This window comes from Microcaecilia unicolor, chromosome 14, assembly GCF_901765095.1.
Source record: "Microcaecilia unicolor chromosome 14, aMicUni1.1, whole genome shotgun sequence".
NCBI lineage: Eukaryota > Metazoa > Chordata > Amphibia > Gymnophiona > Siphonopidae > Microcaecilia > Microcaecilia unicolor.
Genome location: NC_044044.1, coordinates 36,061,072 through 36,088,756, shown reverse-complemented (window position 1 = coordinate 36,088,756; position 27,685 = coordinate 36,061,072). Strand labels below are relative to the sequence as shown.

Here is a 27,685-nt window from a genome sequence, read left to right as displayed (position 1 = left end):
AATCCGAATCATAGTTACCTGATACTAGGGTCCACCTTGGGGATCAGCACTCAAGAAAAAAGATCTAGGTGTCATTGTAGATAATATGCTGAAATCTTCTGCTCGGTGTGTGGCAGTGGCCAAAAAAAAAAAGCAAACAGGATGCTAGGAATTATTAGGAAAGAGATGGTGAATAAGAACGAAAATACTATAATATGCCTTTGTATCACTCCATGGTTCATCTGCACCTTGAGTATTGTGTTCAGTTCTGGTCGCCGTATTAGAAAAGGTTCAAAGTAGAGCGACCAAAATGATAAAGGGGATGCAACTCCTCTCATATGAGGAAAGGCCAGTGGCGTACCAAGGGGAGGGGGTGCCATGGCGCGCGCCTGTTGCCCTGTCTCCGAGTTCGCAATTCGCATGTGTTCACTGCTCCCTCTGAGTCTGCCCCAGAACAGGTTACTTCCTGTTCCGGGGCAGACTCAGAGGGAGCAGTGAACACATGCGAATTGCGAACTCGGAGACAGGGCAACAGGAGCGCTACGGCACCCCCCCACCCAGTGGCGTGCACCCGGGGGGGGGGGAAGAGGTGTCATTTCATCGGGGGGAGGTCACGCTGCACCCGGGAGGGGGGTGCATCGGCAATCCGCCCCGGGTGTCAGCCAGCGTCGGAACGCCACTGGGAAAGGCTAAAGAGGTTAGGGCTCTTCAGCTTGGAAAATAGACTGATGAGGGGAGATACGATTGAGGTCTACAAAATCCTGAGTGGTGTAGAACGAGTAGAAGCGAATCAATTTTGTACTCGTTCCAAAAGTACAAAGACTAGGAAACTCGAGGAAGTTACATGGAAATACTTTAAAAACAAATAGGAAATAGTTTTTCACTCAACAAATAGTTAAGCTCTGGAACTCTTTGCTGGAGGATGTGGTAACTGCGGTTAGCATATCTGGGTTTTTAAAAAGTTTGCACAAGATCCTGGAGGAAAAGTGCATAGTCTGCTCTTGAGACAGACATAGGGAAGCAACTGCTTGCCCTGGGATTTGTAGTATGGAGTGTTGCCACGATTTGGGTTTCTGCCAGGTACTTGTGACCTGGCTGGCCACTGTCGGAAACAGGATACTGGGCTAGATGGACCATTGGTCTGACCCAATATGGCTTCTCTTATGTTCCTATTGATTTAAATATATTATAGGTTTCCTCCTTCCCTCCCATTCCATTTTGCAGTAGTTTAAGGCCAGGGTACCACATAGAATCAAATGCTTTTGTAAATCTTGTCCCTAAGGGCATATATTTTATTTGTTTGCTGATCAGTGTCTGTCAGGTATAGATGTAGTTGGTGGTTTGGTACTTTGTAAGGAACCCAATATGGCTTGCTGTTCAGAAGTAACCTGAGGAAATACTTATTCACGGAAAGGGCGGTGAATTCGTGGAATGGCCTCCCAGTGGAAGTGGTGGAGATGAAAACAGTATCTGAATGGAAAAGAGCTCAGGACTAGGACTTTTAAGGGAGTGACAGGGAGAGCAGATGGCTTGGACGGGCAGTCTGGATAGGCCATATGGTCTTTATCTGCCCTTAAATTAGGAATTGTAAATATTAATTTGCTGAGTAAAGTACAGAAGTTTGCTAATGTTATCAATGACACATATCCTTCTGTAATTATTTGGGTTAGTGGTATCCTCTGTTTATAAACTGGTGTAAATTCAGATAACTTTATTTATATTTAGAGGTTAAAGTTAGAAACAGGAGGGACCCTGAGCCAGGAAGTCCTCCCCAGCCCAAAGATGCAGGATAACTTTACTGCAGGGGTTGCATAATAGAATGTTTTCAACATAGAATTTCCAAACTATTCCTAGTAGTGCTTAAAAGTTGTAACTGCATAAATGAATGTATTTTAGAAAGCAGCATGAATATCACTAGTGTGAACTGTCTCCCCTCCCCCCCCCCCCAAAAAAAATAAACAACAAACTACATCTCTGTGTAAAAAGCAAGGCTAATCTTGTGGTTTTTACACATGTACCTCATGGACAGTGTCATGAGCACTTATATAAGTACATAAGTGTTGCCATACTGAGACAGACCAAAGGTCCATCGAGCCCAGCATCCTGTTTCCATCAGTGGCCAATCCAGGTCACAAATACCTGGCAAGTTCCCAAAAATGTACAAAAACATTTTATACTGCTTATCCCAGAAATAGTGGATTTTCCTCAAGTTCATTTAATAACGGTCTATGGACTTTTCCTTTAGGAAGCCGCCCAAACCTTTTTTAAACTCCGCTAAGCTAACCGCCTTTACCACATTCTCTGGCAACAAATTCCAGAGTTTAATTACACGTTGAATGAAGAAAAATTTTCTCAGATTCGTTTTAAACTTACTACATTGTAGCTTAATGGCATGCCCCCTAGTCCTAGATTTTTGGAAAGTGTGAACAGACGCTTCACATCTACCCGTTCTACTCCTCATTATTTTATAGACCTCTATCATGTCTCCCCTCAGCCGCCTTTTCTCCAAGCTGAAGAGCCCTAGCCGCTTTAGCCTTTCCTCGTCCCATCCCCTTTATCATTTTCGTCGCCCTTCTCTGCACCTTTTCTAATGCCACTATATCTTTTTTGAGATGCAGGGACCAGAATTGAACCCAATATTTGAGATGCGGTTGCACCATGGAGCAATACAAAGGCATTTTAACATCCTCATTTTTGTTTTCCATTCCTTTCCTAATAATACCTAACATTCTATTTGCTTTCTTAGCCGCAGCAGCACACTGAGCAGAAAGTTTCAATGTATCATCAACGACAACACCTAGATCCCTTTCTTGGTCCGTGACTCCTAACATGGAACCTTGCATGACGTAGCTATAATTCGGGTTGCTCTTTCCCACATGCATCACTTTGCACTTGCTCTCATTAAATGTCATCTGTCATTTAGACGCCCAGTCTCCCAGTCTTGTAAGGTCCGCTTGTAATTTTTCACAATCCCCCCGCAATTTAACGACTTACTTTCTTTTTCTTAATTTGTATTTTGGAAATGTTACAAGAAAATATACAAGCTAATCGCTTGATTAGGAAAAGGAATCACAATTCTAAAAATATTAATAACAAAAAGCAAAATATTTAAACAGGAAAAAATATTTGCAGTGATTATCCCTGACATCACAATGTGAAGTGTTCCAAAAAGGAAAAAAAAAAGAAAAACAGGAGATAATAAAAAGGAAATTTCTGATGGAAAAGAGAAAGACTGCGTCACATCTTAAAAAGCAAGAAAGAAAATATGTAAAGGATAAAGCCAAAGGGATTGGAACAGTTCCAACATCTACAAACGTTTGCAGGTGTAATGGAATTAGAAAAGATACAGAGAAGGGGGACAAAAATGATAAAGAGGATGGGACGACTTCCCTATGAGGAAAGGCTGAAGCGTCTAGGGCTCTTCAGCTTGGAGAGAAGACTGCTGAGAGGAGATATGATAGAAGTCTATAAAATAATGATTGGAGTTGAACAGGTAGATGTGAAGCGTCTGTTTATGGTTTCCAAAAATACTAGGACTAGGGGGCATGCGATGAAGCTACAAAGTAGTACATTTAAAACAAATCAGAGGAAATACTTCTTCACTCTATGTGTAATTAAACTCTAGAATTTGTTGCCAGAGAACGTGGTAAAATCAGTTAGCTTAGCAGGGTTTAAAAAAAGGTTTAAGAAACATCCATAAACCATTATTAAGATGGAGTTGGGAAAATCCTGTGCTTATTGCTAGGATAAGCAGCATAAAGTCTGTTGTACTGTTCTGGGATCTTGCCAGGTACTTGTGACCTGGATTGGCCACTGTTGGAAACAGGATACTGGGCTAGATGGACCCTTAGTCTCATCAACTCTTATGTTTGAGCTGGGGGGGGGGGGGGGATAAATCATCGCTGCTCCGCACCATAAGCAAGATGTGAAAACAGAAGACATGGTAAATGGAGGAAAGACCTTTGCAGGGTTTTTTTTTCTTCTTCTTCCGTACACACCTTTCATCAAAGAGGTGAATGTCTGGGGCAGGACAGAGAAAGGTGTCAAAGCACTTTTCCTGTAGTCACAATCCAGGAAAAAATACTTAATGTATGATTTTTTTTTTTTTTTTTGTGAGGAAGAATCTCTCCTTCATCCTCCCTCTCTCCCCCAAGAACCAGAGGCGAGGAGGCTCACTGAGAGTTGGAAGTGTGCACTGGATACATGATCATATTGGTGTTTGGTAACAGATTCTATGTCTTGCATACAAACCAGCACCAGATTTGCATGTGCTGAACGTTTTGTGATTCTAATATGTCTGCTCAGTATTGCATTCTAGCACATGGGCATATCTGTCTGGGTGCCAGTACAGTTTTGTGCTTCGACCTGGGCATGCGCTTGGCTGTTTGTTCCAGCACACTTCCTGTAGTCCCTTTTTATTTTTTAGCCATGCCCTTTCCAGAAGCCAGATAAAAAAAAGGTTGTGAGTTTTATGTGCTTGCAATAAAGAGAAGTAATAAGCATGAAATCACCACTAACTCTGAGGCTGCCCATGAATACCGTGAGGTGTAGGTGCATGAGCCCTGCTAACTAATTAATAAATAGATTGATAGAAAAGGGATTGACCACAGGTTTATCTCATGCAGCACACGTGGCCTCACACTGAATTCAAATGAATGCATATCAGTTCATTAACTATGCTGCGGCAATATACACACACCAAACAATAAAAGAAAATTAAATAGTGGCCTCCGACAGCTGGTTACCACATTAATTTTTTCAGAGCACGTGTAACCCAGTGTGACATACCTGGTCAGTGGTACGCCTCCCCCTGTCCCCACCAGACCTGACTGACGTTCCCTACAGTGTAGGCCAAACCCCTCCACCTGACCCCCTCTCCACAACTTTTATTTTTTAATGGCATCCCTCTCACCCATTACACCTCTTGTGGCAGTCTTCCCTCCTAGGATGGGCCACTAGACACCAGGGAATTGAGAGGGAGAGGTAATGGGTTTGGTGTAGACACCAGGGCGGTTGTAAAGTCAGGAGAGGATGGTCCTGTCGGGGAGGGATGGGAAGGAGAGTGGGATCAGGCTGTTGCTGGTTATTGTTTTAGAATATATCAGCCTTTCTGTCTGTGCCTCAGGCATGGAAGGGGAAAAGTGATAGTTCAGAATAAGCTGCCATTACTGCTACGATTTTGCATGCTCGTTGCTTATATCCATAGTAGATGTTATGAGCTAATTTTGTGGTACAACTATGTCTGTATTGTGAAGGTTTCTGCAGAATAAAAAGCAAACCTTTGAGACCTGTGTTAAATCCCTGCTTGAGCTGAACCTTTTGATATTCTGCACAGGCAATGAATAGTTAAAAGCTTCATTAGCATGCATTTAAACGCTGGTGTCTTCCAAGCCCATGTGCAGAACTCATGGTTGACATTGTGCACCCAAGGGCAGGTGGCTTTCTGCATGTGCCCTTGGTGGGGGTAAAAGAAGAAATGGGGGCAGAAAGAGCCATTTGGGGCTATGATGAGGGTGGTGGAACAGTGGTGCAGAGCTCCGGGATCCCGCCAGCAGGGGGCGCCGCAGAGACAACGCGGCGGAGCAGCGGCAGAAGAAGCAGAGCGTCGCTGACCTTCCCAACATGGCGGCCCGGCTGCTGCCTTACGTCAGTTCCGGCGGCGCTGGCGTGCGCTATATACAGCCATCCGCTTCCGGTCTCTCTCCTTTTCAGCAGCTGCTGTGCGCATGTGAAGATGCCTGTGAGTGCGGGAGCGGGGGTGGGGGGCAGGAGGGGGGAGGGGAACTGGGGCTGTGCCTGGGGGGGGGGGGACGAGGGTCTTGGTTGTGTTTCACACTCTGAGCCACGGTCGGACCGGGGAGGAGAAGGTGCTGGAAGCAAGATGGCGCTGGGGGCCTCGGCCTGTGAGAGAGGGGCGGTGGGGGGTGGGGGAGAGACATTGTGGGGGTGGGGGGATCAGAGGGGGAATGTAATGGGGGGAATCACAGGGGGGGGGTTCAGACAGGGAAGGTAATGGGGGGAATCACAGGGGGGGGGGGGTTCAGACAGGGGAGGCGAGATGGGGGTGGGATGATCAATAAGGGGAGGAGAGATGGGGGGATCACACAGAGGAGGTAATACGGGGCAGGGGAGAGCTGGGAGCGGCTGCCCCACAGTGAGGGGGTAAGTTGGAGAGTCCAGATGGCCCCACCCTGACCCCCACCCCCTCTATATAACCTTTTTTTCCCCCCTCTCGTGCAGCTCGCTAAAGATCTCCTGCACCCCTCTCCTGAGGAGGAGAAGAGGAAGCACAAGAAGAAGCGGTTGGTCCAGAGCCCCAACTCCTACTTCATGGATGTGAAATGCCCAGGTGAGGAGATGATGGAGGGTGCAGAACCCCACACCCCATCTTAAATGACAGTACAGTATTCCCACGACCACCCACTACTCTCTCCCCATCACTTTGTACCTTTTGCCACTGCAGTGTGAATAATCACCGTACTTCCCACCCCCAATCTACGGTGCATAGTGTCTATCCTCAAGCCCCTGGACAGAGCTTTCTTCAACCCTACTCCTGGGCAGACCAGTCATTTCTTGTGCTTAGAGAAGTAGCCTGGCCCATTTACTCTAAGCGGAACAGATGTAGACAAGAAACAGTGAGTGTAGAGCCCAATTCTGTGAAGTGGTAAGAGGAAAGGTGCCAACTGCCCCCCTCCTGTTTAGCTACTTTTTACTGCTCACACATGACCCTGTAGGACATAATACCTTAGCCAAGCTATTTGACTTCCTCCACTGTATTTCACCCTTCTGCTTATCAGTGATCAGGGCTTGTCTCTACCAGCAAACATTTTCAAGTCATGGTTTTTGCTCTGTAATGAAAAATATCCCTGTGAAGGATACCAAAGTAAGAGGCCACTACCTTGACTGTGGCACCAGTTACACGACATCATTTAATTGAATTATGAGCCTCTAATCAAGCTTCCATTTTTAATGTCCACGTACATCCTGCTAATCAAACTTTCATAATACCGAGTGCTTAATGCTAAGCAACAAATTCTACTTTGGGATAAAATCCCACACCAAAGTGAAAACCGCCAATGTCCAGAGATTGCCGACTTTCTGGAAGTAAACTAAAATCTTTCACTGATGTGAATCATAGCAAAATAGTTATTATGCTTATAGTCACTTATCTCTAGCTGTAATCCAAAGGCTCAACACAGCTCCATTTCGGATGCCTCCTTCATCAGGAGAAAAAGCCACAGGCAAATCCTTTTGTTAAGCTATGATGGCAGCTCCAGAGGGGAAACACCGCTACGACCAGATAGACCCCTAGCAACAAACCTTATTGAGCTCTTCAAAAGAATTCCACTCAGTAAGTCCATTTAAACCATTAGGCCACCCATGAAGTTGTTAAACAAGGACTCTGCATTGCTTACACTACACCAAACAACGTAAGGGGACAGAATTGTTGACAGAACATGTGTGGCCATATGTTCCTCTTGGACTAAAATCCTACAATGTTGTTCCCACCTTTGTTGATGTGATAATATGCCCATGTGGAAAACCATATGTGCGTCAGACTTCATGGACCATCAGGACCCAGTTAATTGACCAATCCGCTCCTCCGTTTGCCCACAGCGTGGAAAAGCGTCATCTTTTCTTGGATTTTCATTGGTTCATGGCTGAACAAATTTCAGACAATGTCTTTGATAGCAAAACCCATTTCCAACTTAGAGAACAATTTTGAATCTAACTTTGTTCAACCTAATGGTTTAAATGAGCTTGAGTGAAAATAAAAATCTGTTGGTTAGCATTAAGCACTTGGTGTTATGAAAATTTGATTATCAGGATGCTCAAGGATGTATGTGGACATTAAAACCGAGAGTTTTATTAGAGACTCATAATTCATTTAAATGACCCCACGCAACTGGTACGCTAGGTAGATATAGAGAGAGATTTTGTGGTATCATTCACTCAAGTGTTTTTCTTGTTTTGTATTTTTTCTATTTTTTTTTTAATTAGTGATGGTCTCTTATATGGCAATTGCACCTGGTTCTGAGGTTCTTTTGTAGTGTTTTGCATTAAAATATTTCTAACTCTGGGGGAACTCAAGTTAGACCAATGTTTTTCCTAATTTCTTGGTTTGCTTTTCAGGATGCTATAAAATCACTACGGTATTTAGCCATGCCCAGACTGTGGTTCTTTGCGTGGGCTGCTCTACTGTGCTTTGTCAGCCCACTGGTGGGAAGGCGCGGCTTACAGAAGGTAGGGTCGTCCCCTTTCAACTCAGGAACTTGCATGTCTAAACTTTTCTGAAAGGACACGGTTGTTTGTGGAAGTCATATTATGAAGAGGATGAATTCTGCTTCTGGTGCCACCAGGTTCTAATATTCAAATCAAGTAAATGAAAAGGAGGCAGAATCCCTGATTGCTGTACCCTGCAACTGAGGAGAGGGTGCTTGGATCAAGCCTGAAAGCAGAACACGAGGTGGCGTATTTTCAAAGCACTTAACTTACTATGGAACTCTGTAAGTTTAAGTGCTTTGAAAATGAGCCTGTCCTATCAGAGTAAACCAGATTTTGCTTAACTCAGGGCTACACAGCCCCCAGTATCAGGTTGAAGATGGCTGGAAATGTTGGTTTCCTTAGTTGCAGTGACCAAGGTCTGTTTTTCTTTTGCAGGATGTTCCTTCAGACGGAAGCAGCATTGAGCTCAGCCTGTGTGTGTTGGATGGGTAGGACTACCTGTGCAGTTTGCCCCAGCCCGTGTGATGTGGGGATCAATGAAGTTTAATGTGTTCAGTGGCCCTGTTTGCTTTTTCACATACTGTTCCTGTAGTCTTACCTATCTAATAAATTTTGGATACAAAAGCTCACAAGCCTGTAGCATCATTTTTACCTGTAGCAGTGTTTTGGTAGACATGGTTTAGTATTTGTGTCACATGCTTAAGGTAAGACCACCCTCCTTGAACTCTGTAAGGGAGGGGGGCTGCAGCTTGTACAGCATTTGATGTAATTAAGGGGAAGGTTGTTTCTTGCAGAACTGGGCAGATGCACATATGAGCTTGAGTATTACCTTTCATTGTATAAGAATGAGCAGAGCTTTTATTGAAGCTTTTTCATGTCTCCTTTACCAGCAGTTTACCTGCTGCTCCAGAGCCAGTTCTGCAGCTGTCCACGCGAATTGAAGCTCACCGGAGTTGAATATGAGCTGTAACCTGAAAGCGCAGTGATTAGTGTGCTAAGAGTTCAGTTTCATAATCCAGATCACTTATTAAAATCAGCCTGCACCAGGATAGCTCACTTTCTCAATAAAATCTGTTTACAGATAACTTATTTAGCTTTAATTCATGTCTGTTTCAGTGCTAGTGCAAGGCAAGTTTTGTTTTCCTAGAGAACCAACACTCCTGCAAAGATTGCTTGATTTGACTTTGTGTTATACTAAGGTCGCTGGAGTATTGAACAAAATCAAGTTGAAATTTATTCTTCCTGTTTATTTCCTTTCCTTGATTCCTGCCCGATTAATCCAGATCTGAGTATTGTCTCCTTTCCACTTTTGGGAACACTTTTCCAGTGCTTTTTAGCACAAGTGGTGTATTTGTAAGTAGCTCAGTTTAAATCTATAAGCAGCGTCTGGTGGGATTCACCCCTAGTACACTACTCTTCCCCATCATTTCCAGACTTACAACCAATAGAAGGAATTGGGGGTGGGGGGAAGGCTCCCACCCTCTAATTTTAAATCTCTCCACTGACAGCAACAGTGGCTGTCTATTGTGGGTTCTCTTATCCTCTATGCCAGACCAGTTCAGACGATGGCTTCTACCAGCAGCTAGCAACAAAGCTGAGCCTGACCTAATTTTTCTTCTTGGGGGTTGGTGCTGCCGTCAGCTCCTTGCACCATCTACTACAGCTAGAGAAATAGCATGGCTGTGGTCTGGTGCAGAGTCTGGGAGGTAGGCTGGAGAACAGTCCTTGAGGGCTGTTTCCTCCCTCCCCCATCCCTCCATTATGCAGAAAGTTCATGCGGCTAATTGTCCTGCCAGACCAGTCCATAGATGTGGGGAGAAGTATGTACAAAACACACCGCTGCTACTCCCTAGGAGCACTGACATGGATTCTGCACAGGAAGATGTACTCTATTAATTTCTGCTTTGGTGCATCTCAGTCAAGACCTTGGAAGCTGCCTCTCCTTTATTCCACCCACAGAGGTAGAAGAACAGCAGCAGCATCGTCCACCCCATGAAGAGGGAGAACTAATGTTCAGGATGGTGAGAAAGGAGGAAAAAGAAGGTACTGTACCATACCTGCAACTTGGAAGTCTGTCTAGAGAAACAGTTACAAGGAGAAGTCTTCAGCATCTAGGCCTAGTAACACAAGGCTAAAGGCTTTGAAAAAAGCAGACGTTTGCTTCTGCACTCAAATTTTGTGTAGAACTACCTGTGTTTCATACCTGAAGCCACCAACCTACCCTGGATCTAACCTTTGACACTAGGGGGGAAGATGTCGAACTTCTTAACTTAATGCTTCAAATACTTGTCAGAGACATCTCTCGTCTGCTTTCAAGAGCAGCTACTGCAGCTGGTGAAATCTTCAAACACTGAGGCATAAGAGCAGTGCATCAAGTCTCCCTCAGAACAGGGCCCTGGGGTAAAAGCCTTCCATAAAATAACTAGAGATTGACATCTATACCTGTGCTATAGCCAGATTAATCAGAGAATGTGGAGTAATAAGGGCTCCAATACAGGAAACTCTGTCTACTCATGCTTACTCAAAGAAAGAACCCACAAGTCTGCTGGATCCAAGACAAAAGAGAGGATAATGTTGAGCCTAGATTCTTGGAAAAGCATCCAGAATGACGTTAGACGTTCTTGTGATTTCTTTAATCACTGCTTCAGGGCACAGACCAGTCATTTCAGACACTGCTATCAAAATGATATAAAGGGGGATATGCCATAGGAAGAGAAGAGCATTTTAGAGTTTGACTTCAGAGCAAGCACAGTCTGTGGCCACCACCAGCAGTTCCAGCTCTTGCCAGAGGAAGAGACTGGCATCACCACCACAAGTCCGATAAATCAAACTCTAATCAGTAGCAGGGAATGTGTGTGTATGCCAATAACTGATCAGTATTACATTTAGAATATTCTTTTTCTAATCTTACTCTGTGATTTTCTAAACGGTTGTAAATAAACTTGTGTCCTAATCATTTATTTACTATTCTTTTTGTAAATAAAATTCCTTCTTTTTACTAATAGATGCAAGTTTGTAGTTGAACAGTATAAACAGAACAGTTGAAGAGATGTGGCTTAAAATATGCAGAGTATTGTGTCTACATGTCTCTAGTGTACACTGTCCATCGGTGTGATTACTGTTTACTTCTACAGGTTCCCTTGCAACCATCCATGGCTGTCTGGGTTACCCTCTATCCACCTACTAAACCTTCCTCTTAAGGACCACAGCAGCTGTACCTCAACTGAGGTATCTACCCCGCTCAGTCCTGTCACAGGTTCTAGAGGCTTCTTTGTTTAGCTCCTGTATGCCTGGGTCCAAGCTACTCCTGTTGCAGAAGTCTACCTGAGTTCCACTGTCCGAGTTGCAGATGGGTCAGGATCAGTGTAAAGATATTAAGCTCCCTAGGCCAACTCTCAAGGATTCACTAAATAACCTACGTAGTCAGTATTACCCCAACACACTCTTCCCCAAATAACTGTAAAATACATAATTGACCATCAAAACTGAATACTAAAAGTATGCTTATATGTACATGAGTAACTTTCAAAAGTCATGTACCCTGGTTTCGTGTGTTAATGGAAAATTGCTCATACGCCCTCTGGATAAAAGTAATTGCTGCTGGTTCATTTGAGTTTGTGTGGCTGTCAGGGCTTATCCTTCTGTCTTGACAGCAGCGATTTTGCTGTTCTCTCTCCCCCCCCCTCTGTCATCCTATGTGACTGACCAGTTTGTCTAATGATTATGATGACCTAGGAAAATATGTCGAGTGTCATTTGGTTTGTTTCAACAGTATACGAAATAAAGTGGTTTACAATATAAACAATAAAGGAAAGCAATACAGACGACAATACAAACTACCACACCAGCTCTAAGATGGTAAGATTAAGTAGCCAAAATTTACATATAAGACCTAGATGCTGGGGGGGGGGGGGGGGGGGGAGACGACAAACTACCTCACACAAGAAGATGCTAAATTATGGTTGAGGAAACCCTTCTTTGTTTTGAGTCTTGAGTGCTGTCTTAAATTTCTGGAAAGATAATTCCATATGAATATCCACTGGCATTCCAAAGTGTAGGAATTAAAACACTAAAACAAGATTGCCTAGGCAATAGCTATTGGAAAAGTAATCCTCTGTCTCCATCTGCTGGTAGGAAAACAACTCACACATCTGAACTGGTCAGGCAGGATGATTAATTGTGAAGCGGCTATATGCAGGCTTGTACAGTATATCAAGTAGAATAAATAATATATTGCTTCTGAAAAGGCATGAGCTAAATACAAGAATGATTCTGAAACTGTTAGCAGTATCTAGCTGTCTTAAAGCACATTCAGCATCTCCATGCATGATCCTGTCACTCACCTGCTGGTGCTGTTGGAATATAAACCACAGGGACAGTGTGCAGCCGATTCAGAAAAGCAGTGTAAGCTGTGGAAAGAAGCAACATAAATCTCTTGTGTGTAAAATTCTGCCAAATGTGAGGTTTGTTTGTGCTTGAAAAGTTTGCACTTTAAAAAACGGGGGAGGCTAAGTGGATAATACAAGAGAGACTGGGGGAGAATCCCCAAGCTCCAGTGTTTCCATTATGTACTACGAATCATTTCTATACGTAGGTAGCACTGTACACATTATATGCAGATACCTTCTCTGTCTCTAGAGAGCTCATAAGTTTAAGGTTTTTTTTTTGTACTTGGGGCAATGGAGGATGTAGTGACTTGCCCAAGGAGCTGAAGTGAGAATTGAACCCAGGCCGCCAGGATCCAAGCCCACTGCACTAACCATTAGGCTACTCCTTCATGGAGCTGGGAGCTTGCACTTCTGATGAGTTTGCAAAACAAAACTGAAGCTTTCTTAGAAACCAGTGTCACACTCCATAAATGAGCTGGAAAGTTTCCATTGCAAATTGCTGAAGCTGTTGCCCAGCCCTTACCTAGAAAGATGACAGCGGTGGAAGCCAGCACAGCAAAGAGTGTGAAAAGCAGCACCTGATAGGAGCTCATCAGCTGTTGCATAATGCCTGGGTCCTCGCACTGATCTGAAAGAGAACAAAATTGCAAGCCTGCTCATTTCATATGCACACTTCACACCCAAGGATTCAGAAGCTTGTCATTTCCACTCTAGCAATGAACAATCTGTGTTTAGGACAAGACGATAACAGTACATTTCTAATGACTGGGTCTTGGTGAAAAATTACATTGTTAAATGGGAGATTTTACAGGATGATACCAGAAGCAGAGCTAATGTTTGTAATAGATTTACCAGAGAGAAACAACTAAAGTTCATCACCTACCTTCTTAAACCTCCATTATCCCAACTGCAGAGCCCTTAAATACAAATCTATACATACATCTAGCTTCTCATACATCTGCACACAACTATGGAATGAATTACCGACCATAAAAACTACACACGATTTGACAACCTTCCGGAAATTATTGAAGACCAACCTGTTCAAAAAGACGTATAATAAGGATCCTCCATAACGAACTGATTCCTATACTACACCAGATACAAGTACTTGGAACCCTTCTAATTTGTTCATTTTAATTACACCTTCATTACTGAATATTATATATTGGCCCGATCGCATTATGTTATGCTTTATCTCCATGATATTCTTATGCACCTTATTTGTAACAATATTCTGAAATTCATTCATGTGATTATCGTTATAACATATTGTAAGCCACATTGAGCCTGCAAATAGGTGGGAAAATGTGGGATACAAATGCAGCAAAATAAATAATAACCTACAGGTGAATCCCAAAGCTTAGAATATTATTCCTTGGCACTTGTGTTTTCTCACTTTGATTTTTCAGCATTTTGCAGATTGGCTATATCAAAATCTGAGCCTGGCACATTTCTTCCTATGTGTCTGTTCAAACTCCGTAACACGGATGGAAGATTGTGACTAATATTGCAGGGGGAAAGCTAACATTGTTTTCAAAGTCAACATCAAGGTGATGTAGAAAACGGAAACATTAAGACCATATGAACTATTAACATAAGATGGAGGGGAATGTACTGCACAATAATTTATCAATAAGACTGATCATGCAGAATGAATAAAAATACAGAGAACACCCGAAAAGGTTAGCTAAAAATGCAGAATCATTCTCACTGCTTTATTCTCAACATAAGCAAAAACTCAGCACTATAATTTGGCTCTTTCCGATATATGACATGTCTGCCTAAATAACCAGGTTTTCAAACCCGATAGGAAACTTTCTGTCGAAGTTTCAGAGAGTTCCATGAGGTCAGTGCAAGACAGCCAAACACTGGGTGGTGTGAGAAATATCAGATCATGTTCCTGTGACTGGTAAGGGAGGAGAAGAGATTAAGGATAACGAAGACTTTGCATTTTTTGGCAACTATGTTACATGGTCGTAAGGCTTAGTGTGACAAAGTAGTATTTTGAACCAGCTGCCAACGCTTTTTTGGGGGTATTGTGAGCAACCCACAAACAGGGAATTGCAATAGTCAAGTCTACTAATCAATAGCATATGTGTTAAGATTTTAGTCAGCTTCATATCTAAAAATCGCTTTAGGGAAGGGATTTTCCTAAGGTGAAAATGAACTTTTATCTTTGAAATATAAGGGGACAATGTTAATTGGGAATCCCAGTTCACACCGAGGAAGTTATTACATTCTTAAGAGCTGTAGAGCATTGTTGAATCTTAGGAGTAAAAAGGGGATAATCTGAATTTGTTCCCATACCTGGCAATACTGCTGCTCACCGAGAGTTTTTTCACTTACCAAGCTTGCCGTGGTCCTCTGTTACAGTTGTCACTACCACAGGCACCTTCTGGCCGGTCAGGGGGCAGGAGATGTTAACGAAGATCGGCCCTGCTTGCTGCAGGGAGCTCAAGTTCAGTACCCGCACAGGGTAGGTATACAGGCTTCGGGTGTTAAATGAATAATGAGGGTGGCCCACCAGAAGGGCAGGGCAATCTGAAACCACCTGAAGTACCAGACAAATCACAGCAAAAAATACATTACCTAAGCCTTAGCATGAAATCTGGGGTTATCCCCAACTACGATCCAGCTGAGGGTTACAAGCCCAGCAGGAGCTTTAGTTACATACTGAGCAGTGTGGCCTGGACCACGTGGTAGGTATATATTTGTCTCTAGCAGAAGAGGCAATACCTGTAATTCTGTCTCGGCATGTGGGAGGTAAGTTACTCATGGAAGGACTACATCCTTTACCTCTAATGCTTGTAGCACTTTCTCTCTGCCCTTCACTCGGATGTGGTCTGTCTCTTGTTTGTTGCTGAAGACCAGCTGTGTCTGGTTGACGAAGAATGCAGGAAGAAAGGGTATGATATGTCTTTGAGGCCCCCTTTTGTGTTGATCACCCAGTATGGTGGCACTCAGGATGACTGACGTTTCCGCAGTGCTGAGAGCCTGCAGTACAGCCTGGGACTGAGGTTGGGTTTTAATCACACACACATAGAGACCTGGAGCAAGAAGAAAAGAAGAAGCATTTAGGAAATTACTGCTCTTACCTAACTCCAAAAGCAGGAAAGAGCCAGGACATGATGGCAGCTGCAGTAAGAAGGAGAGGAAATGACTTGAGTTGCTTACCTGTAACAGGGGTTCTCTGTAGACAGCATGGGGTGCATCCACACAAACAGGTGAAGATGGCTGGCTGAACTACATTCTGCATTGCTCAAATTACAAACTAGTGTCTGTGCGTCTGCAATGGAAGACCAACACCATGCCAGGACACAGCTACAGTGGTTAGTGCAGTGGACTTTGATCCTGGAGAACTGAGTTCGGTTCCCACTGCAGCTCCTTCTGACTCTGGGGAAGTCACTTAACCCTCCATTGCCCCTGGTACAAAATAAGTACCTGAATATATGTAAACCGCTTTGAATGTAGTTGCAAAAACCTCAGAAAAGCGGTATATCAAGTCCCATTTCCCTTTATTTAGTTAAGAGGGGTTGGGGAAAAGAAAGTTGAATGCATTCCCCTGCTACGGAGAATTCCTGTTACAGGTAAGCAACTTCCCTTTCTCAGTGACATTGGGTGGGGGACCTGAATCAAAGTGGAACACAGATTTCCTTTGCTCTGTGTTGATGTTATATATATATAAATGTTTGTTAGTAGTAATATACCAATACAGACTGCCAGTCAAATGTGTTGTGCTTTAAAGCAGCTGAAAAGGGTGTTTGACAGGCAAACCAGAATCATTTGGGTTAAAAGATACAGATTATCAGGAAGCTTTTGACAAAGTCCTTCAAGAGAAACTCCTGAGAGAATTAAAGCGTCAATGGGATAGAAGGCAAGGTTCTGGTGTGGATTAGGAATTGGTTATTGGACAGAAGACAGAGGGTAGGGTTAAATGGCCATTTCTCTCAATGGAGTTGGGTGAATAGTGGAGTGCAGCAGGGATCTGTACTGGGACCAGTACTATTTAATATATTTATAAATGATCTGGAAATCAGAATAAGTCAAATTATTAAATTTGCAGATGACACAAATTATTCAGAGTTGTTAAAACAAATGTGGATTGCAAAATTGCAGAGAGACCTTAGGAAATTGGAAGACTGGGCAGCCGAGTGGCAGATGAAATGTAATGTGGCCAAAAGCAAAGTGAAGTAGCACAAAGCAGGCCCAAAAGTGGTCACAAAATTTATTGAAAAATTCACCCGACGTGGTCAACGTTTTGCCCACTCATGGGTTGCCTCAAGTTACTATAAAAATGCAATTATCATAATGTAAGAGTTTATTGACATCATGATAGTTGCCGCAGTCGGGCTTTCAAAAAGAACCTCCCCTACAGTCAATTTATAAGACCTAAAAGAATTTGTTTGGAGAATCATATATATGAGATGCATGCAATCGATCTTAATTAAGATTCAGGGAAAGAGGATGCCTGGAGGTCAGAAAAAAATTACTGAATGTCATGAAGAAACAAGACACAAACCAAATTGTTTTTTACTTTGGAATTTATTTGTTTGTTGCATTTGTATCCCACATTTTCCCACCTATTTGCAGGCTCAATGTGGCTTACATAGAGGGGCATAATCGAACGCGAACACCCATCTCCGAGGACGGGTCCGCGAAGGGGCGGGACAGACCGTATTTTCGAAAAAGATGGGCGTCCATCTTTTGTTTCGATAATACGGTTGGTGCCGGGCAAATGCATTGGATTGGTGCGGACTTGAGCTGGGCAGTAACGGGAATGTAATCATTTGAGGAATATTACAAAAATATAAATATTGGTATTTAATTCAAAATGTAGTAGAAACTTTCTCTAATAAAGAACTGCTGATAGCTCATAAAAGCAGCATGAATTAGAAAGACACATTAATGCACTCTTTTTCTCAAAGGACTGCTGCACAAGATAAAAATACACCACATGGACATTTTCCACGTGGTAGGTGTTTTGAATGTTCTGTCAATCCTGTTACTGGTAAGAAGTTTATTTGACAGAATTATTCAAACTGTACAGCTGAGAAAGTCATGTATATCTTGTGGGATAAACACAAAGGAATCCTGTTTAGAAGGAATGGATCTACGGAATCTTAGCGGAGATTGGGTGGCAAAGCCAGTGCTGGGCAGACCTCTACGGTCTACACCCTGAGAATGGCAAGGACAAATCAAGGGTGTACATATAAAGTAACACATACCATGAGTTTATCTTGTTGGGCAGACTGGATGGACCGTTCAGGTCTTTATCTGCCGTCATTTACCGTATTTTTCGGACTATAAGACGCACCGGACCATAAGACGCACCTAGGTTTTAGAGGAGGGAAATAGGAAAAAAAATATTTTGGACTATAAGACGCACCTTTTTCCTCCTCTACAAGCTAGGTGCTCCGGTGCATCTTGTCCGAATGTCTCCCGTTTCCAGGGTCCGTCCATCCGTCTCCCTCCCTCCTGAGTTCCGGGATCCCCAGCCCGCCCTCCCTCCGAGATAGCCCGCTCTCTCTCCGAGATCCCGTTCCCTCCCGCCCGCCCTCCCGAGTTCCGAGATCCCCTTCCCTCCTGCCCGCCCTCCCCTCTTCCCTGTTCTGTTTTTCTCAGCTCTGGTCCTGCCCTCAGTGAGCGGGACCAGAGCTGAGAAAAATAGAACAGGGAAGAGTGACGTGCCGTGCCAAGGCTGCATGGTTTTCGCTTCTGCTGCTGCCCCGACTAGGTAAAATTACTTAGAAATCAGAGGGAAGGAGGGAGGGGATCTCGGAGCTCGGGACGGTGGGCGGGAGGGAAGGGGATCTCGGAGGGAGGGCGGGCTGGGGATCCCAGAAGTCGAATTTCTCTATGTTCGGACTATAAGATGCACCCCCCATTTTCCTCCCAAATTTTGGGGGGAAAAAGTGCGTCTTATAGTCATAAATACATAAGTACATAAGTAGTGCCATACTGGGAAAGACCAAAGGTCCATCTAGCCCAGCATCCTGTCACCGACAGTGGCCAATCCAGGTCAAGGGCACCTGGCACGCTCCCCAAACGTAAAAACATTCCAGACAAGTTATACCTAAAAATGCGGAATTTTTCCAAGTCCATTTAATAGCGGTCTATGGACTTGTCCTTTAGGAATCTATCTAACCCCTTTTTAAACTCCGTCAAGCTAACCGCCCGTACCACGTTCTCCGGCAACGAATTCCAGAGTCTAATTACACGTTGGGTGAAGAAACATTTTCTCCGATTCGTTTTAAATTTACCACACTGTAGCTTCAACTCATGCCCTCTAGTCCTAGTATTTTTGGATAGCGTGAACAGTCGCTTCACATCCACCCGATCCATTCCACTCATTATTTTATACACTTCTATCATATCTCCCCTCAGCCGTCTCTTCTCCAAGCTGAAAAGCCCTAGCCTTCTCAGCCTCTCTTCATAGGAAAGTCGTCCCATCCCCACTATCATTTTCGTCGCCCTTCGCTGTACCTTTTCCAATTCTACTATATCTTTTTTTAGTCCGAAAAATACAGTACTATGTTACTATGGCTGTTATTACTGTTTTATATAAAGAACATTAAGTTCACCCTGACATCGTAATGCCATAAATAGGAAGGTTTTGGTGGAACATTCAGTGAAAATGAACCACAAATTTGAGGATTTAAGATTCTTTGTTTTGAGGAAGTTGATGGTCCCTTGAGAGGAGGAAATGTGGACAACCTATTCATCAGATTGGAACAACAGATGAACCCTTTGGTTTGAATAACGAATTAGACTTAAATATGATTGTGGTTCCATCAGTGAAGTAGGTGGGCAAATATTACCTATGCTGGAGCCGCCTTAGGCTTTGCTCTTCATATCTGGAATTAATTTCCTATTGTCTTTTCACAAGCAGGCTAAGGTTTATTTAATATCTCAAGCGCTTTGACCTACTAATCATATTTCAAGTATTCTGAGGATGGCATGAGTGCCTGGGACCAAGTATTATATTCTATGTATGTAATTTTACAGTGTCTGTTGGAAGATACCCAGAAGTTTTAGATGTATTGCTCATACATTTTTAAAATAGAGAATAACGGGTGAAGAGAGGCTGAAATGACCAATAAATGGACCCATACGGAGCTGGGTTTCATTCCAGAATTGGAAAACTGTGAACCGGACACTGCACTGGAATTTGGTGTTAGTTCTTGCAACCAATGTGCAAATCAAATCCATTTACACTGATCAAGATGTAACAGTTGATGACATCAAAGAAGCCAAAAGGATGTACCGGGTGTCTAGAGGAAGGAGGGAGCTGCAAAATGTAGTTGCCTGTTAGAAGCACACCCAGTGTGAATGATTTCAGATTGGGATGAAAGAAACTGGGTTGTGTTTCCAAAATGACTGCTTGGTCTGATGCCAGCGAAATCAACCAAGTTTGACATTGCCAACGAGACGATACTAGAATTACATTGTCTTTGTCCCAAATGATTTTCTGTATCACACTGATGTGAGCAGAAATGAAAGAAAAACAAAAACTCTCTGTAGACAAAACCACAGTATAAGGAGCTGGAGAAGGTTTTTTAGAGCAAAAAAAAAAGTCATTTCTTGTTGTCCTGAGATATGAACAGGTCTATTTTGGAGACACCCCATTTTTAACAAATTTGTTTGGCTGATTGAGTGGTCTAGGACCACTAGGGCTGATCCTGTCTGTGACTCTGGCTGGGTGGATAGCTAAACCCTGCCATGGAAGCAACAATGGTGAGAACGATATAGTCTGCTATTGAGACAGAGATGGGAAGCAACTGCTTGCCCTGGGATTGGTAGCATGGAATGTTGCTACTCTGAGATTCTGCATGGAATCTTATGACACTTTAGGATTCCAGAATCTTGGTATTCTTTGGGGTTCTACATGAAATGTTGCCACTCTTTCAGATTCTGCTTGGAATCTTGTCACTCCTTAGGATTTCAGAATCTTGCTATTCTTTGGGGTTCTACATGGAATGTTGCTACTCTTTCAGATTCTGCTTGGAATCTTGTCACTCTTTAGGATTCCAGAATCTTGCTGTTCTTTGGGGTTCTACATGGAATATTGCTACTCTTTGAGATTTTTTTTGTTTTGTTACATTTGTACCCCGCGCTTTCCCACTCATGGCAGGCTCAATGCGGCTTACATGGGGCAATGGAGGGTTAAGTGACTTGCCCAGAGTCACAAGGAGCTGCCTGTGCCTGAAGTGGGAATCGAACTCAGTTCCTCAGTTCCCCAGGACCAAAGTCCACCACCCTAACCACTAGGCCACTGCTTGGAATCTTGTCAGGATTCCAGAATCTTGCTATTCTTTGGGGTTCTACATAGAATGTTGCTACTCTTTCAGATTCTGCTTGGAATCTTGTCACTCTTTAGGATTCCAGAATCTTGCTGTTCTTTGGGGTTCTACATGGAATATTGCCACGATTTGAGATTCTGCCAGGTACTTGTGACCTGGCTTGGCCACTGTTTGGAAAACAGGCTACTGGGCTAGATGGACCATTGGTCTGACCCACTACGGCTACTCTTACGTTCTAAATGCAGCCCCAAATGTGTTCAACACTTCTAGATCCTCCATTTTTTCGTTGGCGAATGGAAGAACATGATAGTTGTGATCATAATTCAATGTATGACCCAATCTATGTTGACTTGTCTACTGCCACTCGAGGTAGATGAGGCTTACCCTTCTCAATACTGAACTGAGTCCGGAGGTGAAAGATTTTGCTGGCAGGGATTTCCAGAGCACTGTTAGTGAAGCGCACAGCACAGCTGACATGCACAGCTGGGGTCAGCACAGTCAAGATGGCGCTCACCTGGGCAGCACTGCAGGCTCCTGTGACGGGGAAAGAACAGGATTGCAGTTATTCAGTCACAGGCTTCCTGTCTCATGAGGGAGACCTAAGTGCCGGCAGATCCTGAAGTACAATGGCTTACCTTTCAGGCTTTGTTTTCTGTTTGTTGAAATGAGGAGATGTGATTCAGTGAAATTCGGGGTGTTGGTTAAATAACTTTTGGGGCCAAATTTGAGATGTAATGCAGAAGTGCCATGAACCACTACCTGAAAAATGGAAAGCACAGCGATTGGCTCTACTAGGAGTGTCCATGGCCAGAGACATCAGCTCAGAGCACAAAGTGGTGTTACCTCTCTGAACGTCTTCACTATTCCAGGGATGTCATGGAAGACTGTCACCGTCCCTTTATTCCTTACTACTGCCACCCCCGTCACCACATCTGTGTGAAGGACTTCAACAGAGGAGACCTGCCAGGTCCCCAGTTCACCTGCAGCAGAGTAAAGGCACAGGTGTGTTATTGCTGGTGTGTCTAAACCCTGATGCCCACATCTACCCTATGCTCAGCACACAGACCTTCTTGGTTGACCAGGTGAGTGCTGAAACAGATGACGTCCCCAACGGTCACTGGATCGGAGAGGTTTGGGGCAATGGCGTGCTCCACCACCACAGGGATATAATCTGCCATGCCTGGGTGCTTCTGATCTGAAATGCCCAGCAGTGTCACACCCCGATTCACAGCCTGGGCAACGTAGGTGTAGTTCTGGTGGCCCGGTCCAATTAACAGCAGGTCATCTCTGAAATAAAAAAAAAAGATTTTAAAATCAAAAGCCCTGTCCATCCTTCAACTGCCTTCTTCCACACACCAGAATAAAGGAAGTGGCCTCAGCAAACCTTAACCCCTGAAACACCAGCAACTAGAAAAGGGATCATTCAGAGACAGTGTTGGGGGGACTAAGAGAGCAGCTTGAAGAGAATGGATTCATAGAGGCTGTATGAGGGGGGGGGGGGGGGGGGGGGGGGGAGGGAATTGCTGGAGGTTCTATAAGGAGAGAAGGGCTTCTTGCAGGCTATGGGGAGGGGGGTAGGAAGAAAGGGGGAGCTGTAAGAGAAGGGGGAGGAGAGAGGGGATCCCAGAAGCAGTGTGAGGGGAGGAGGGTGAGAGGGGATCCCAGAAGCAGTGTAAGGGGAGGAGGGCGAGAGGGGATCCCAGAAGCAGTGTGAGGGGAGGAGGGCGAGAGGGGATCCCAGAAGCAGTGTGAGGGGGGGAAGGAGAGAGGGGATCCCAGAAGCAGTGTGAGGGGAGGAGGGCGAAAGGGGATTCCAGAAGCAGTGTGAGGGGAGGAGGGCGAAAGGGGATCCCAGAAGCAGTGTGAGGGGAGGAGGGCGAGAGGGGATCCCAGAAGCAGTGTGAGGGGAGGAGGGCGAGAGGGGATCCCAGAAGCAGTGTGAGGGGAGGAGGGCGAGAGGGGATCCCAGAAGCAGTGTGAGGGGGGGAAGGAGAGAGGGGATCCCAGAAGCAGTGTGAGGGGAGGAGGGCGAGAGGGGATCCCAGAAGCAGTGTGAGGGGGGGAAGGAGAGAGGGGATTCCAGAAGCAGTGTGAGGGGAGGAGGGCGAAAGGGGATTCCAGAAGCAGTGTGAGGGGAGGAGGGCGAAAGGGGATTCCAGAAGCAGTGTGAGGGGAGGAGGGCGAGAGGGGATCCCAGAAGCAGTGTGAGGGGAGGAGGGCGAGAGGGGATCCCAGAAGCAGTGTAAGGGGAGGAGGGCGAGAGGGGATCCCAGAAGCATTGTGAGGGGGGGAAGGAGAGAGGGGATCCCAGAAGCAGTGTGGGAGGAGGGCGAGAGGGGATCCCAGAAGCAGTGTGAGGGGAGGAGGGCGAGAGGGGATCCCAGAACATCCTGCTGACCTGTTCAGAGCAAGCAGAAGCTGTGTGTTTTGCGCATGGAATCTCTCTCCGATGCTGTCGTAGAAGTGAACAGTGAAGGTTAACGTGATTCCTAGCGGAAAGGACGATAGGATGGTCCCACGTGAAGCGTAGAGCCGAGGTGTGGTGCTAATTCTCAGGTACAGCACTGGGGCCACCTACCAGAGGCAAAACTTACAGAGAGTTAGGAAACGCAGTGAGAGCCCTGTAACTGTAGAACTGGTACAGAGCAGGGCTAAGCGAGAACCAGCAGATCATGGAAACATTTAGGACATACTTTAGATACACTGAATACAATGAACTTATTCTTCCATCATATGGTAATGAGACATTGATAGAGGGTGAATAGATGAGATGAGCTGGTTTGAAAAGTTGATGCTGCCAAGCTCAGTGCTGGCAGTGAACTAGCCAGGGCCTGGCCTTTTACTCCAGAACATCCATCCTAAATAACTTGCTCATGTCCCAGACTTCCTCTTGCACTTCCAATATGACCCTAACTGCATTTGTAGTGCAAAAGTTCCATGATTCCTTCTGGGTTGACCCACTCTGCGGTTAGAGCCCAGACTTACCCGGACTCCAGTTATGATGCTCTGATTGACTCCAATCGGTTCCAGGGAGGTCACTTCCAGCACAGCGGAACCGGTTATAGCTCCAGCAGTTAAGAGACCTTGGCCATCCTCTTCCACCACAGAGGAGTTGGGGGTACACTGGAGAATCTGATAGGTTACAGATGCAGCCCCTTCCCTGGAGACCCAAAACACAAGTCAGAACAAATCAAGCTTGGGTATACATATAAAGTATCGCATACCATGTAAAATGAGTTTATCTTGTTGGGCAGACTGGATGGACCGTTCAGGTCTTCATCTGCTGTCATGTACTATGTTACTATGAATCTGCAAACCAATAATCTCTACAGACAGTGACATTACAGCAATTAATGCTCTTTGTGAAGGAGCTGCTGGTTATGGTCTCTGTGGCATAAGTACATAAGTACATAAGTAGTGCCATACTGGGAAAGACCAAAGGTCCATCTAGCCCAGCATCCTGTCACCGACAGTGGCCAATCCAAGTCAAGGGCACCTGGCACGCTCCCCAAACGTAAAAACATTCCAGACAAGTTATACCTAAAAATGCGGAATTTTTCCAAGTCCATTTAATAGCGGTCTATGGACTTGTCCTTTAGGAATCTATCTAACCCCTTTTTAAACTCCGTCAAGCTAACCGCCCGTACCACGTTCTCCGGCAACGAATTCCAGAGTCTAATTACACGTTGGGTGAAGAAAAATTTTCTCCGATTCGTTTTAAATTTACCACACTGTAGCTTCAACTCATGCCCTCTAGTCCTAGTATTTTTGGATAGCGTGAACAGTCGCTTCACATCCACCCGATCCATTCCACTCATTATTTTATACACTTCTATCAAAAGCCCTAGCCTTCTCAGCCTCTCTTCATAGGAAAGTCGTCCCATCCCCACTATCATTTTCGTCGCCCTTCGCTGTACCTTTTCCAATTCTACTATATCTTTTTTGAGATACGGAGACCAGTACTGAACACAATACTCCAGGTGCGGTCGCACCATGGAGCGATACAACGGCATTATAACATCCGCACACCTGGACTCCATACCCTTCCTAATAACACCCAACATTCTATTCGCTTTCCTAGCCGCAGCAGCACACTGAGCAGAAGGTTTCAGCGTATCATCGACGACGACACCCAGATCCCTTTCTTGATCCGTAACTCCTAACGCGGAACCTTGCAAGACGTAGCTATAATTCGGGTTCCTCTTACCCACATGCATCACTTTGCACTTGTCAACATTGAACTTCATCTGCCACTTGCACGCCCAATCTCCCAGTCTCGCAAGGTCCTCCTGTAATCGTTCACATTCCTCCTGCGACTTGACGACCCTGAATAATTTTGTGTCATCGGCGAATTTAATTACCTCACTAGTTATTCCCATCTCTAGGTCATTTATAAATACATTAAAAAGCAACGGACCCAGCACAGACCCCTGCGGGACCCCACTAACTACCCTCCTCCACTGAGAATACTGGCCACGCAATCCTACTCTCTGCTTCCTATCTTTCAACCAGTTCTTAATCCATAATAATACCCTACCTCCGATTCCATGACTCTGCAATTTCTTCAGGAGTCTTTCGTGCGGCACTTTGTCAAACGCCTTCTGAAAATCCAGATATACAATATCAACCGGCTCCCCATTGTCCACATGTTTGCTTACCCCCTCAAAAAAATGCATTAGATTGGTGAGGCAAGACTTCCCTTCACTAAATCCGTGCTGACTTTGTCTCATCAGTCCATGTTTTTGTATATGCTCTGCAATTTTATTCTTAATAATAGCCTCCACCATCTTGCCTGGCACCGACGTCAGACTCACCGGTCTATAATTTCCCGGATCTCCTCTGGAACCCTTCTTAAAAATCGGAGTAACATTGGCTACCCTTGTAGTGATCTGTTCACGTGTAAGTAGAAGGTGAATCATGAGCCTTTCTTAGGCTCTTGTACATTCTTACATAATGGTTCAGACAGCATCAAGCTTTTTAAGTTATTAATTAGCACTGAGTTCCCTGAGTAGCATGTGGTGCAAAGATTGACCGGGAAGGATGCAGGGACACATTCCTCCCACAGCCCAGTCTGTGCACCAGCAGAAGCTACGGTCTGAAGGAATGAGAGAAACTTAGCATTGGTAATGGAGGTTGGAGAGACAGGACCTCTCTCTACCAGCCAGTGGCGTAGCCAAGGGTGGGCCTGGGTGGGCAGATTTTGGGCAGGCCTAGGCAAGAATTGGGTGGGCACCAAGTGTTCTCCCCCACCCCAAAAAACAATTATCTCAGCTGGTGGGGAAAATCTTTCTTTCCACCTTGGCAGCAGGAATGCACTGAAAACTGAGCATGCGCAGGTGCCGTTGTCATGGAGAGTAGCGTTTTCGTTACCATCAGGGGAAAATCTTCAGCTGGCGGAGCTTGGGATTCCCACCAGTTACCACTAAACATGTGCTACTATTGGGTGGGCCTGAGCCATAAATGGGTGGGCCCTGGCCCACCCAAGCCCACCTGTGGCTACGCCACTGCTGCAGGATGGGAAGGAGCTCACTCAGCCTGTACCTGTTTGTGTTCAGCTTCAGTTGTGAGTTGGTGGACATCAGAATTTGCTCAGCAGGACACTCGAGAGAGAAAAGCTGGAGCTTATCAAATACCTAGAAGGAATACAAGAGAAGTGAGTAACAGGACAGGTACATGGAAAACAGGCTCTGGTCAGCATTTGGGTAGGGAAGGGACATTATTTCAAGGTATTTTTATTGTATTTGGTGGTTATTAGAGCTGTACTGAAGGGCATATTTTACCGTTTGGCTAAATACGAATAACGGGCTTCAACATAAATATTAAAAGAAAGAAGCAACGTTAAATCAGAGATTGTGCTTATTTCAGCCGGATTCAGAACAGTAGAGCCCTGGATTATTTATATTCTAATTACATCACTATTTGGCAGAGTACAAATAATGTATTTGGGGTCAAATGGAATATGACTATTCGATATAGCCTTAGTTGATATGATTATCGAACGTGTACAGTATGATTCTAAATGATTCGAGGAGAGCAGAGGGGCGGGTGTGGTTCCTCTTCACAAGCGGAGGAGGAGGCTGGGAACTAGAGCCTGGTTAGTACAATCTCTGGAGTGTAAATTAATCAAACGCTGCTAACAAGAAACAAAGTCAGATCTTCAAGAGCTTACCTAAACCTACACTACCCAAATTGCAAAGGACTGAAATACAAAACAACTTACGCAGCCGGCTTCTCCTACATAAGCGCACAATTATGGAATGGGCCCCCGAAAGCTGTGAAAACAATCCACGACCACTTGAACTTAAGGAAATCACTAAAAACCTACCTCTTCAAAAAGGCCTACCTCAACGACCCCACGTAACCCTCTTCACCTACCAACACAGCATGACTATGATCGAACATGACAACACGCAATCTCCATCCATTCCGACCCTCCACTTATACCTCGTACGATCACTATAGAACTTTGTATTTGTTATCCACTGACTGGGCAAACGCCTTTGACGGTACTATGTAAGCCACATTGAGCCTGCAAATAGGTGGGAAAATGTGGGGTACAAATGCAGTAAATAAAATAATAATGAGACGGGATAGTCTGGGTTCTGGGATCCTGTGGGTTACAGGATCTGGGCAGGTACAGCTTTCACAGCAGGCTTTTGTTAGACTGATCTGATTCGTGTCTTTAACTAGGTGACCAGAGAACACTCGACATGGGAGTGTTTAGATTTAAGATAACCTTTGACAGGATTTCACATTGCCAATATCTACATAAATTGGTAAATGGAGTTT

At 44.6% G+C, this 27,685-nt stretch overlaps 2 protein-coding genes across 2 annotated transcripts in view; one reads left to right on the top strand and one right to left on the bottom strand.

Annotated features, from left to right (window-relative positions):
* The first annotated feature begins 5,386 nt into the window (after positions 1–5,386).
* On the top strand, positions 5,387–8,834 carry RPS27 (ribosomal protein S27). Its single transcript, XM_030186868.1, has 4 exons — positions 5,387–5,719; positions 6,220–6,328; positions 8,113–8,223; positions 8,641–8,834. The coding sequence occupies exons 1-4, from the start codon at positions 5,387–5,389 to the stop codon at positions 8,667–8,669; spliced, it is 582 nt and encodes a 193-aa protein (XP_030042728.1). The 3' UTR covers positions 8,670–8,834.
* A 91-nt stretch (positions 8,835–8,925) lies between these two features.
* The window catches only part of NUP210L (nucleoporin 210 like), an 85,571-nt gene continuing 66,811 nt past the window's right edge, over positions 8,926–27,685 (bottom strand). Inside the window, 12 exon segments of the mRNA XM_030187743.1 lie at positions 8,926–9,176; positions 12,549–12,614; positions 13,117–13,221; positions 14,943–15,147; positions 15,393–15,643; positions 21,281–21,430; positions 21,532–21,655; positions 21,740–21,876; positions 21,963–22,183; positions 23,295–23,470; positions 23,882–24,056; positions 26,438–26,529. Of these exon segments, the coding sequence (XP_030043603.1) occupies positions 9,100–9,176; positions 12,549–12,614; positions 13,117–13,221; positions 14,943–15,147; positions 15,393–15,643; positions 21,281–21,430; positions 21,532–21,655; positions 21,740–21,876; positions 21,963–22,183; positions 23,295–23,470; positions 23,882–24,056; positions 26,438–26,529 (1,779 nt within the window). The 3' untranslated portion in view covers positions 8,926–9,099.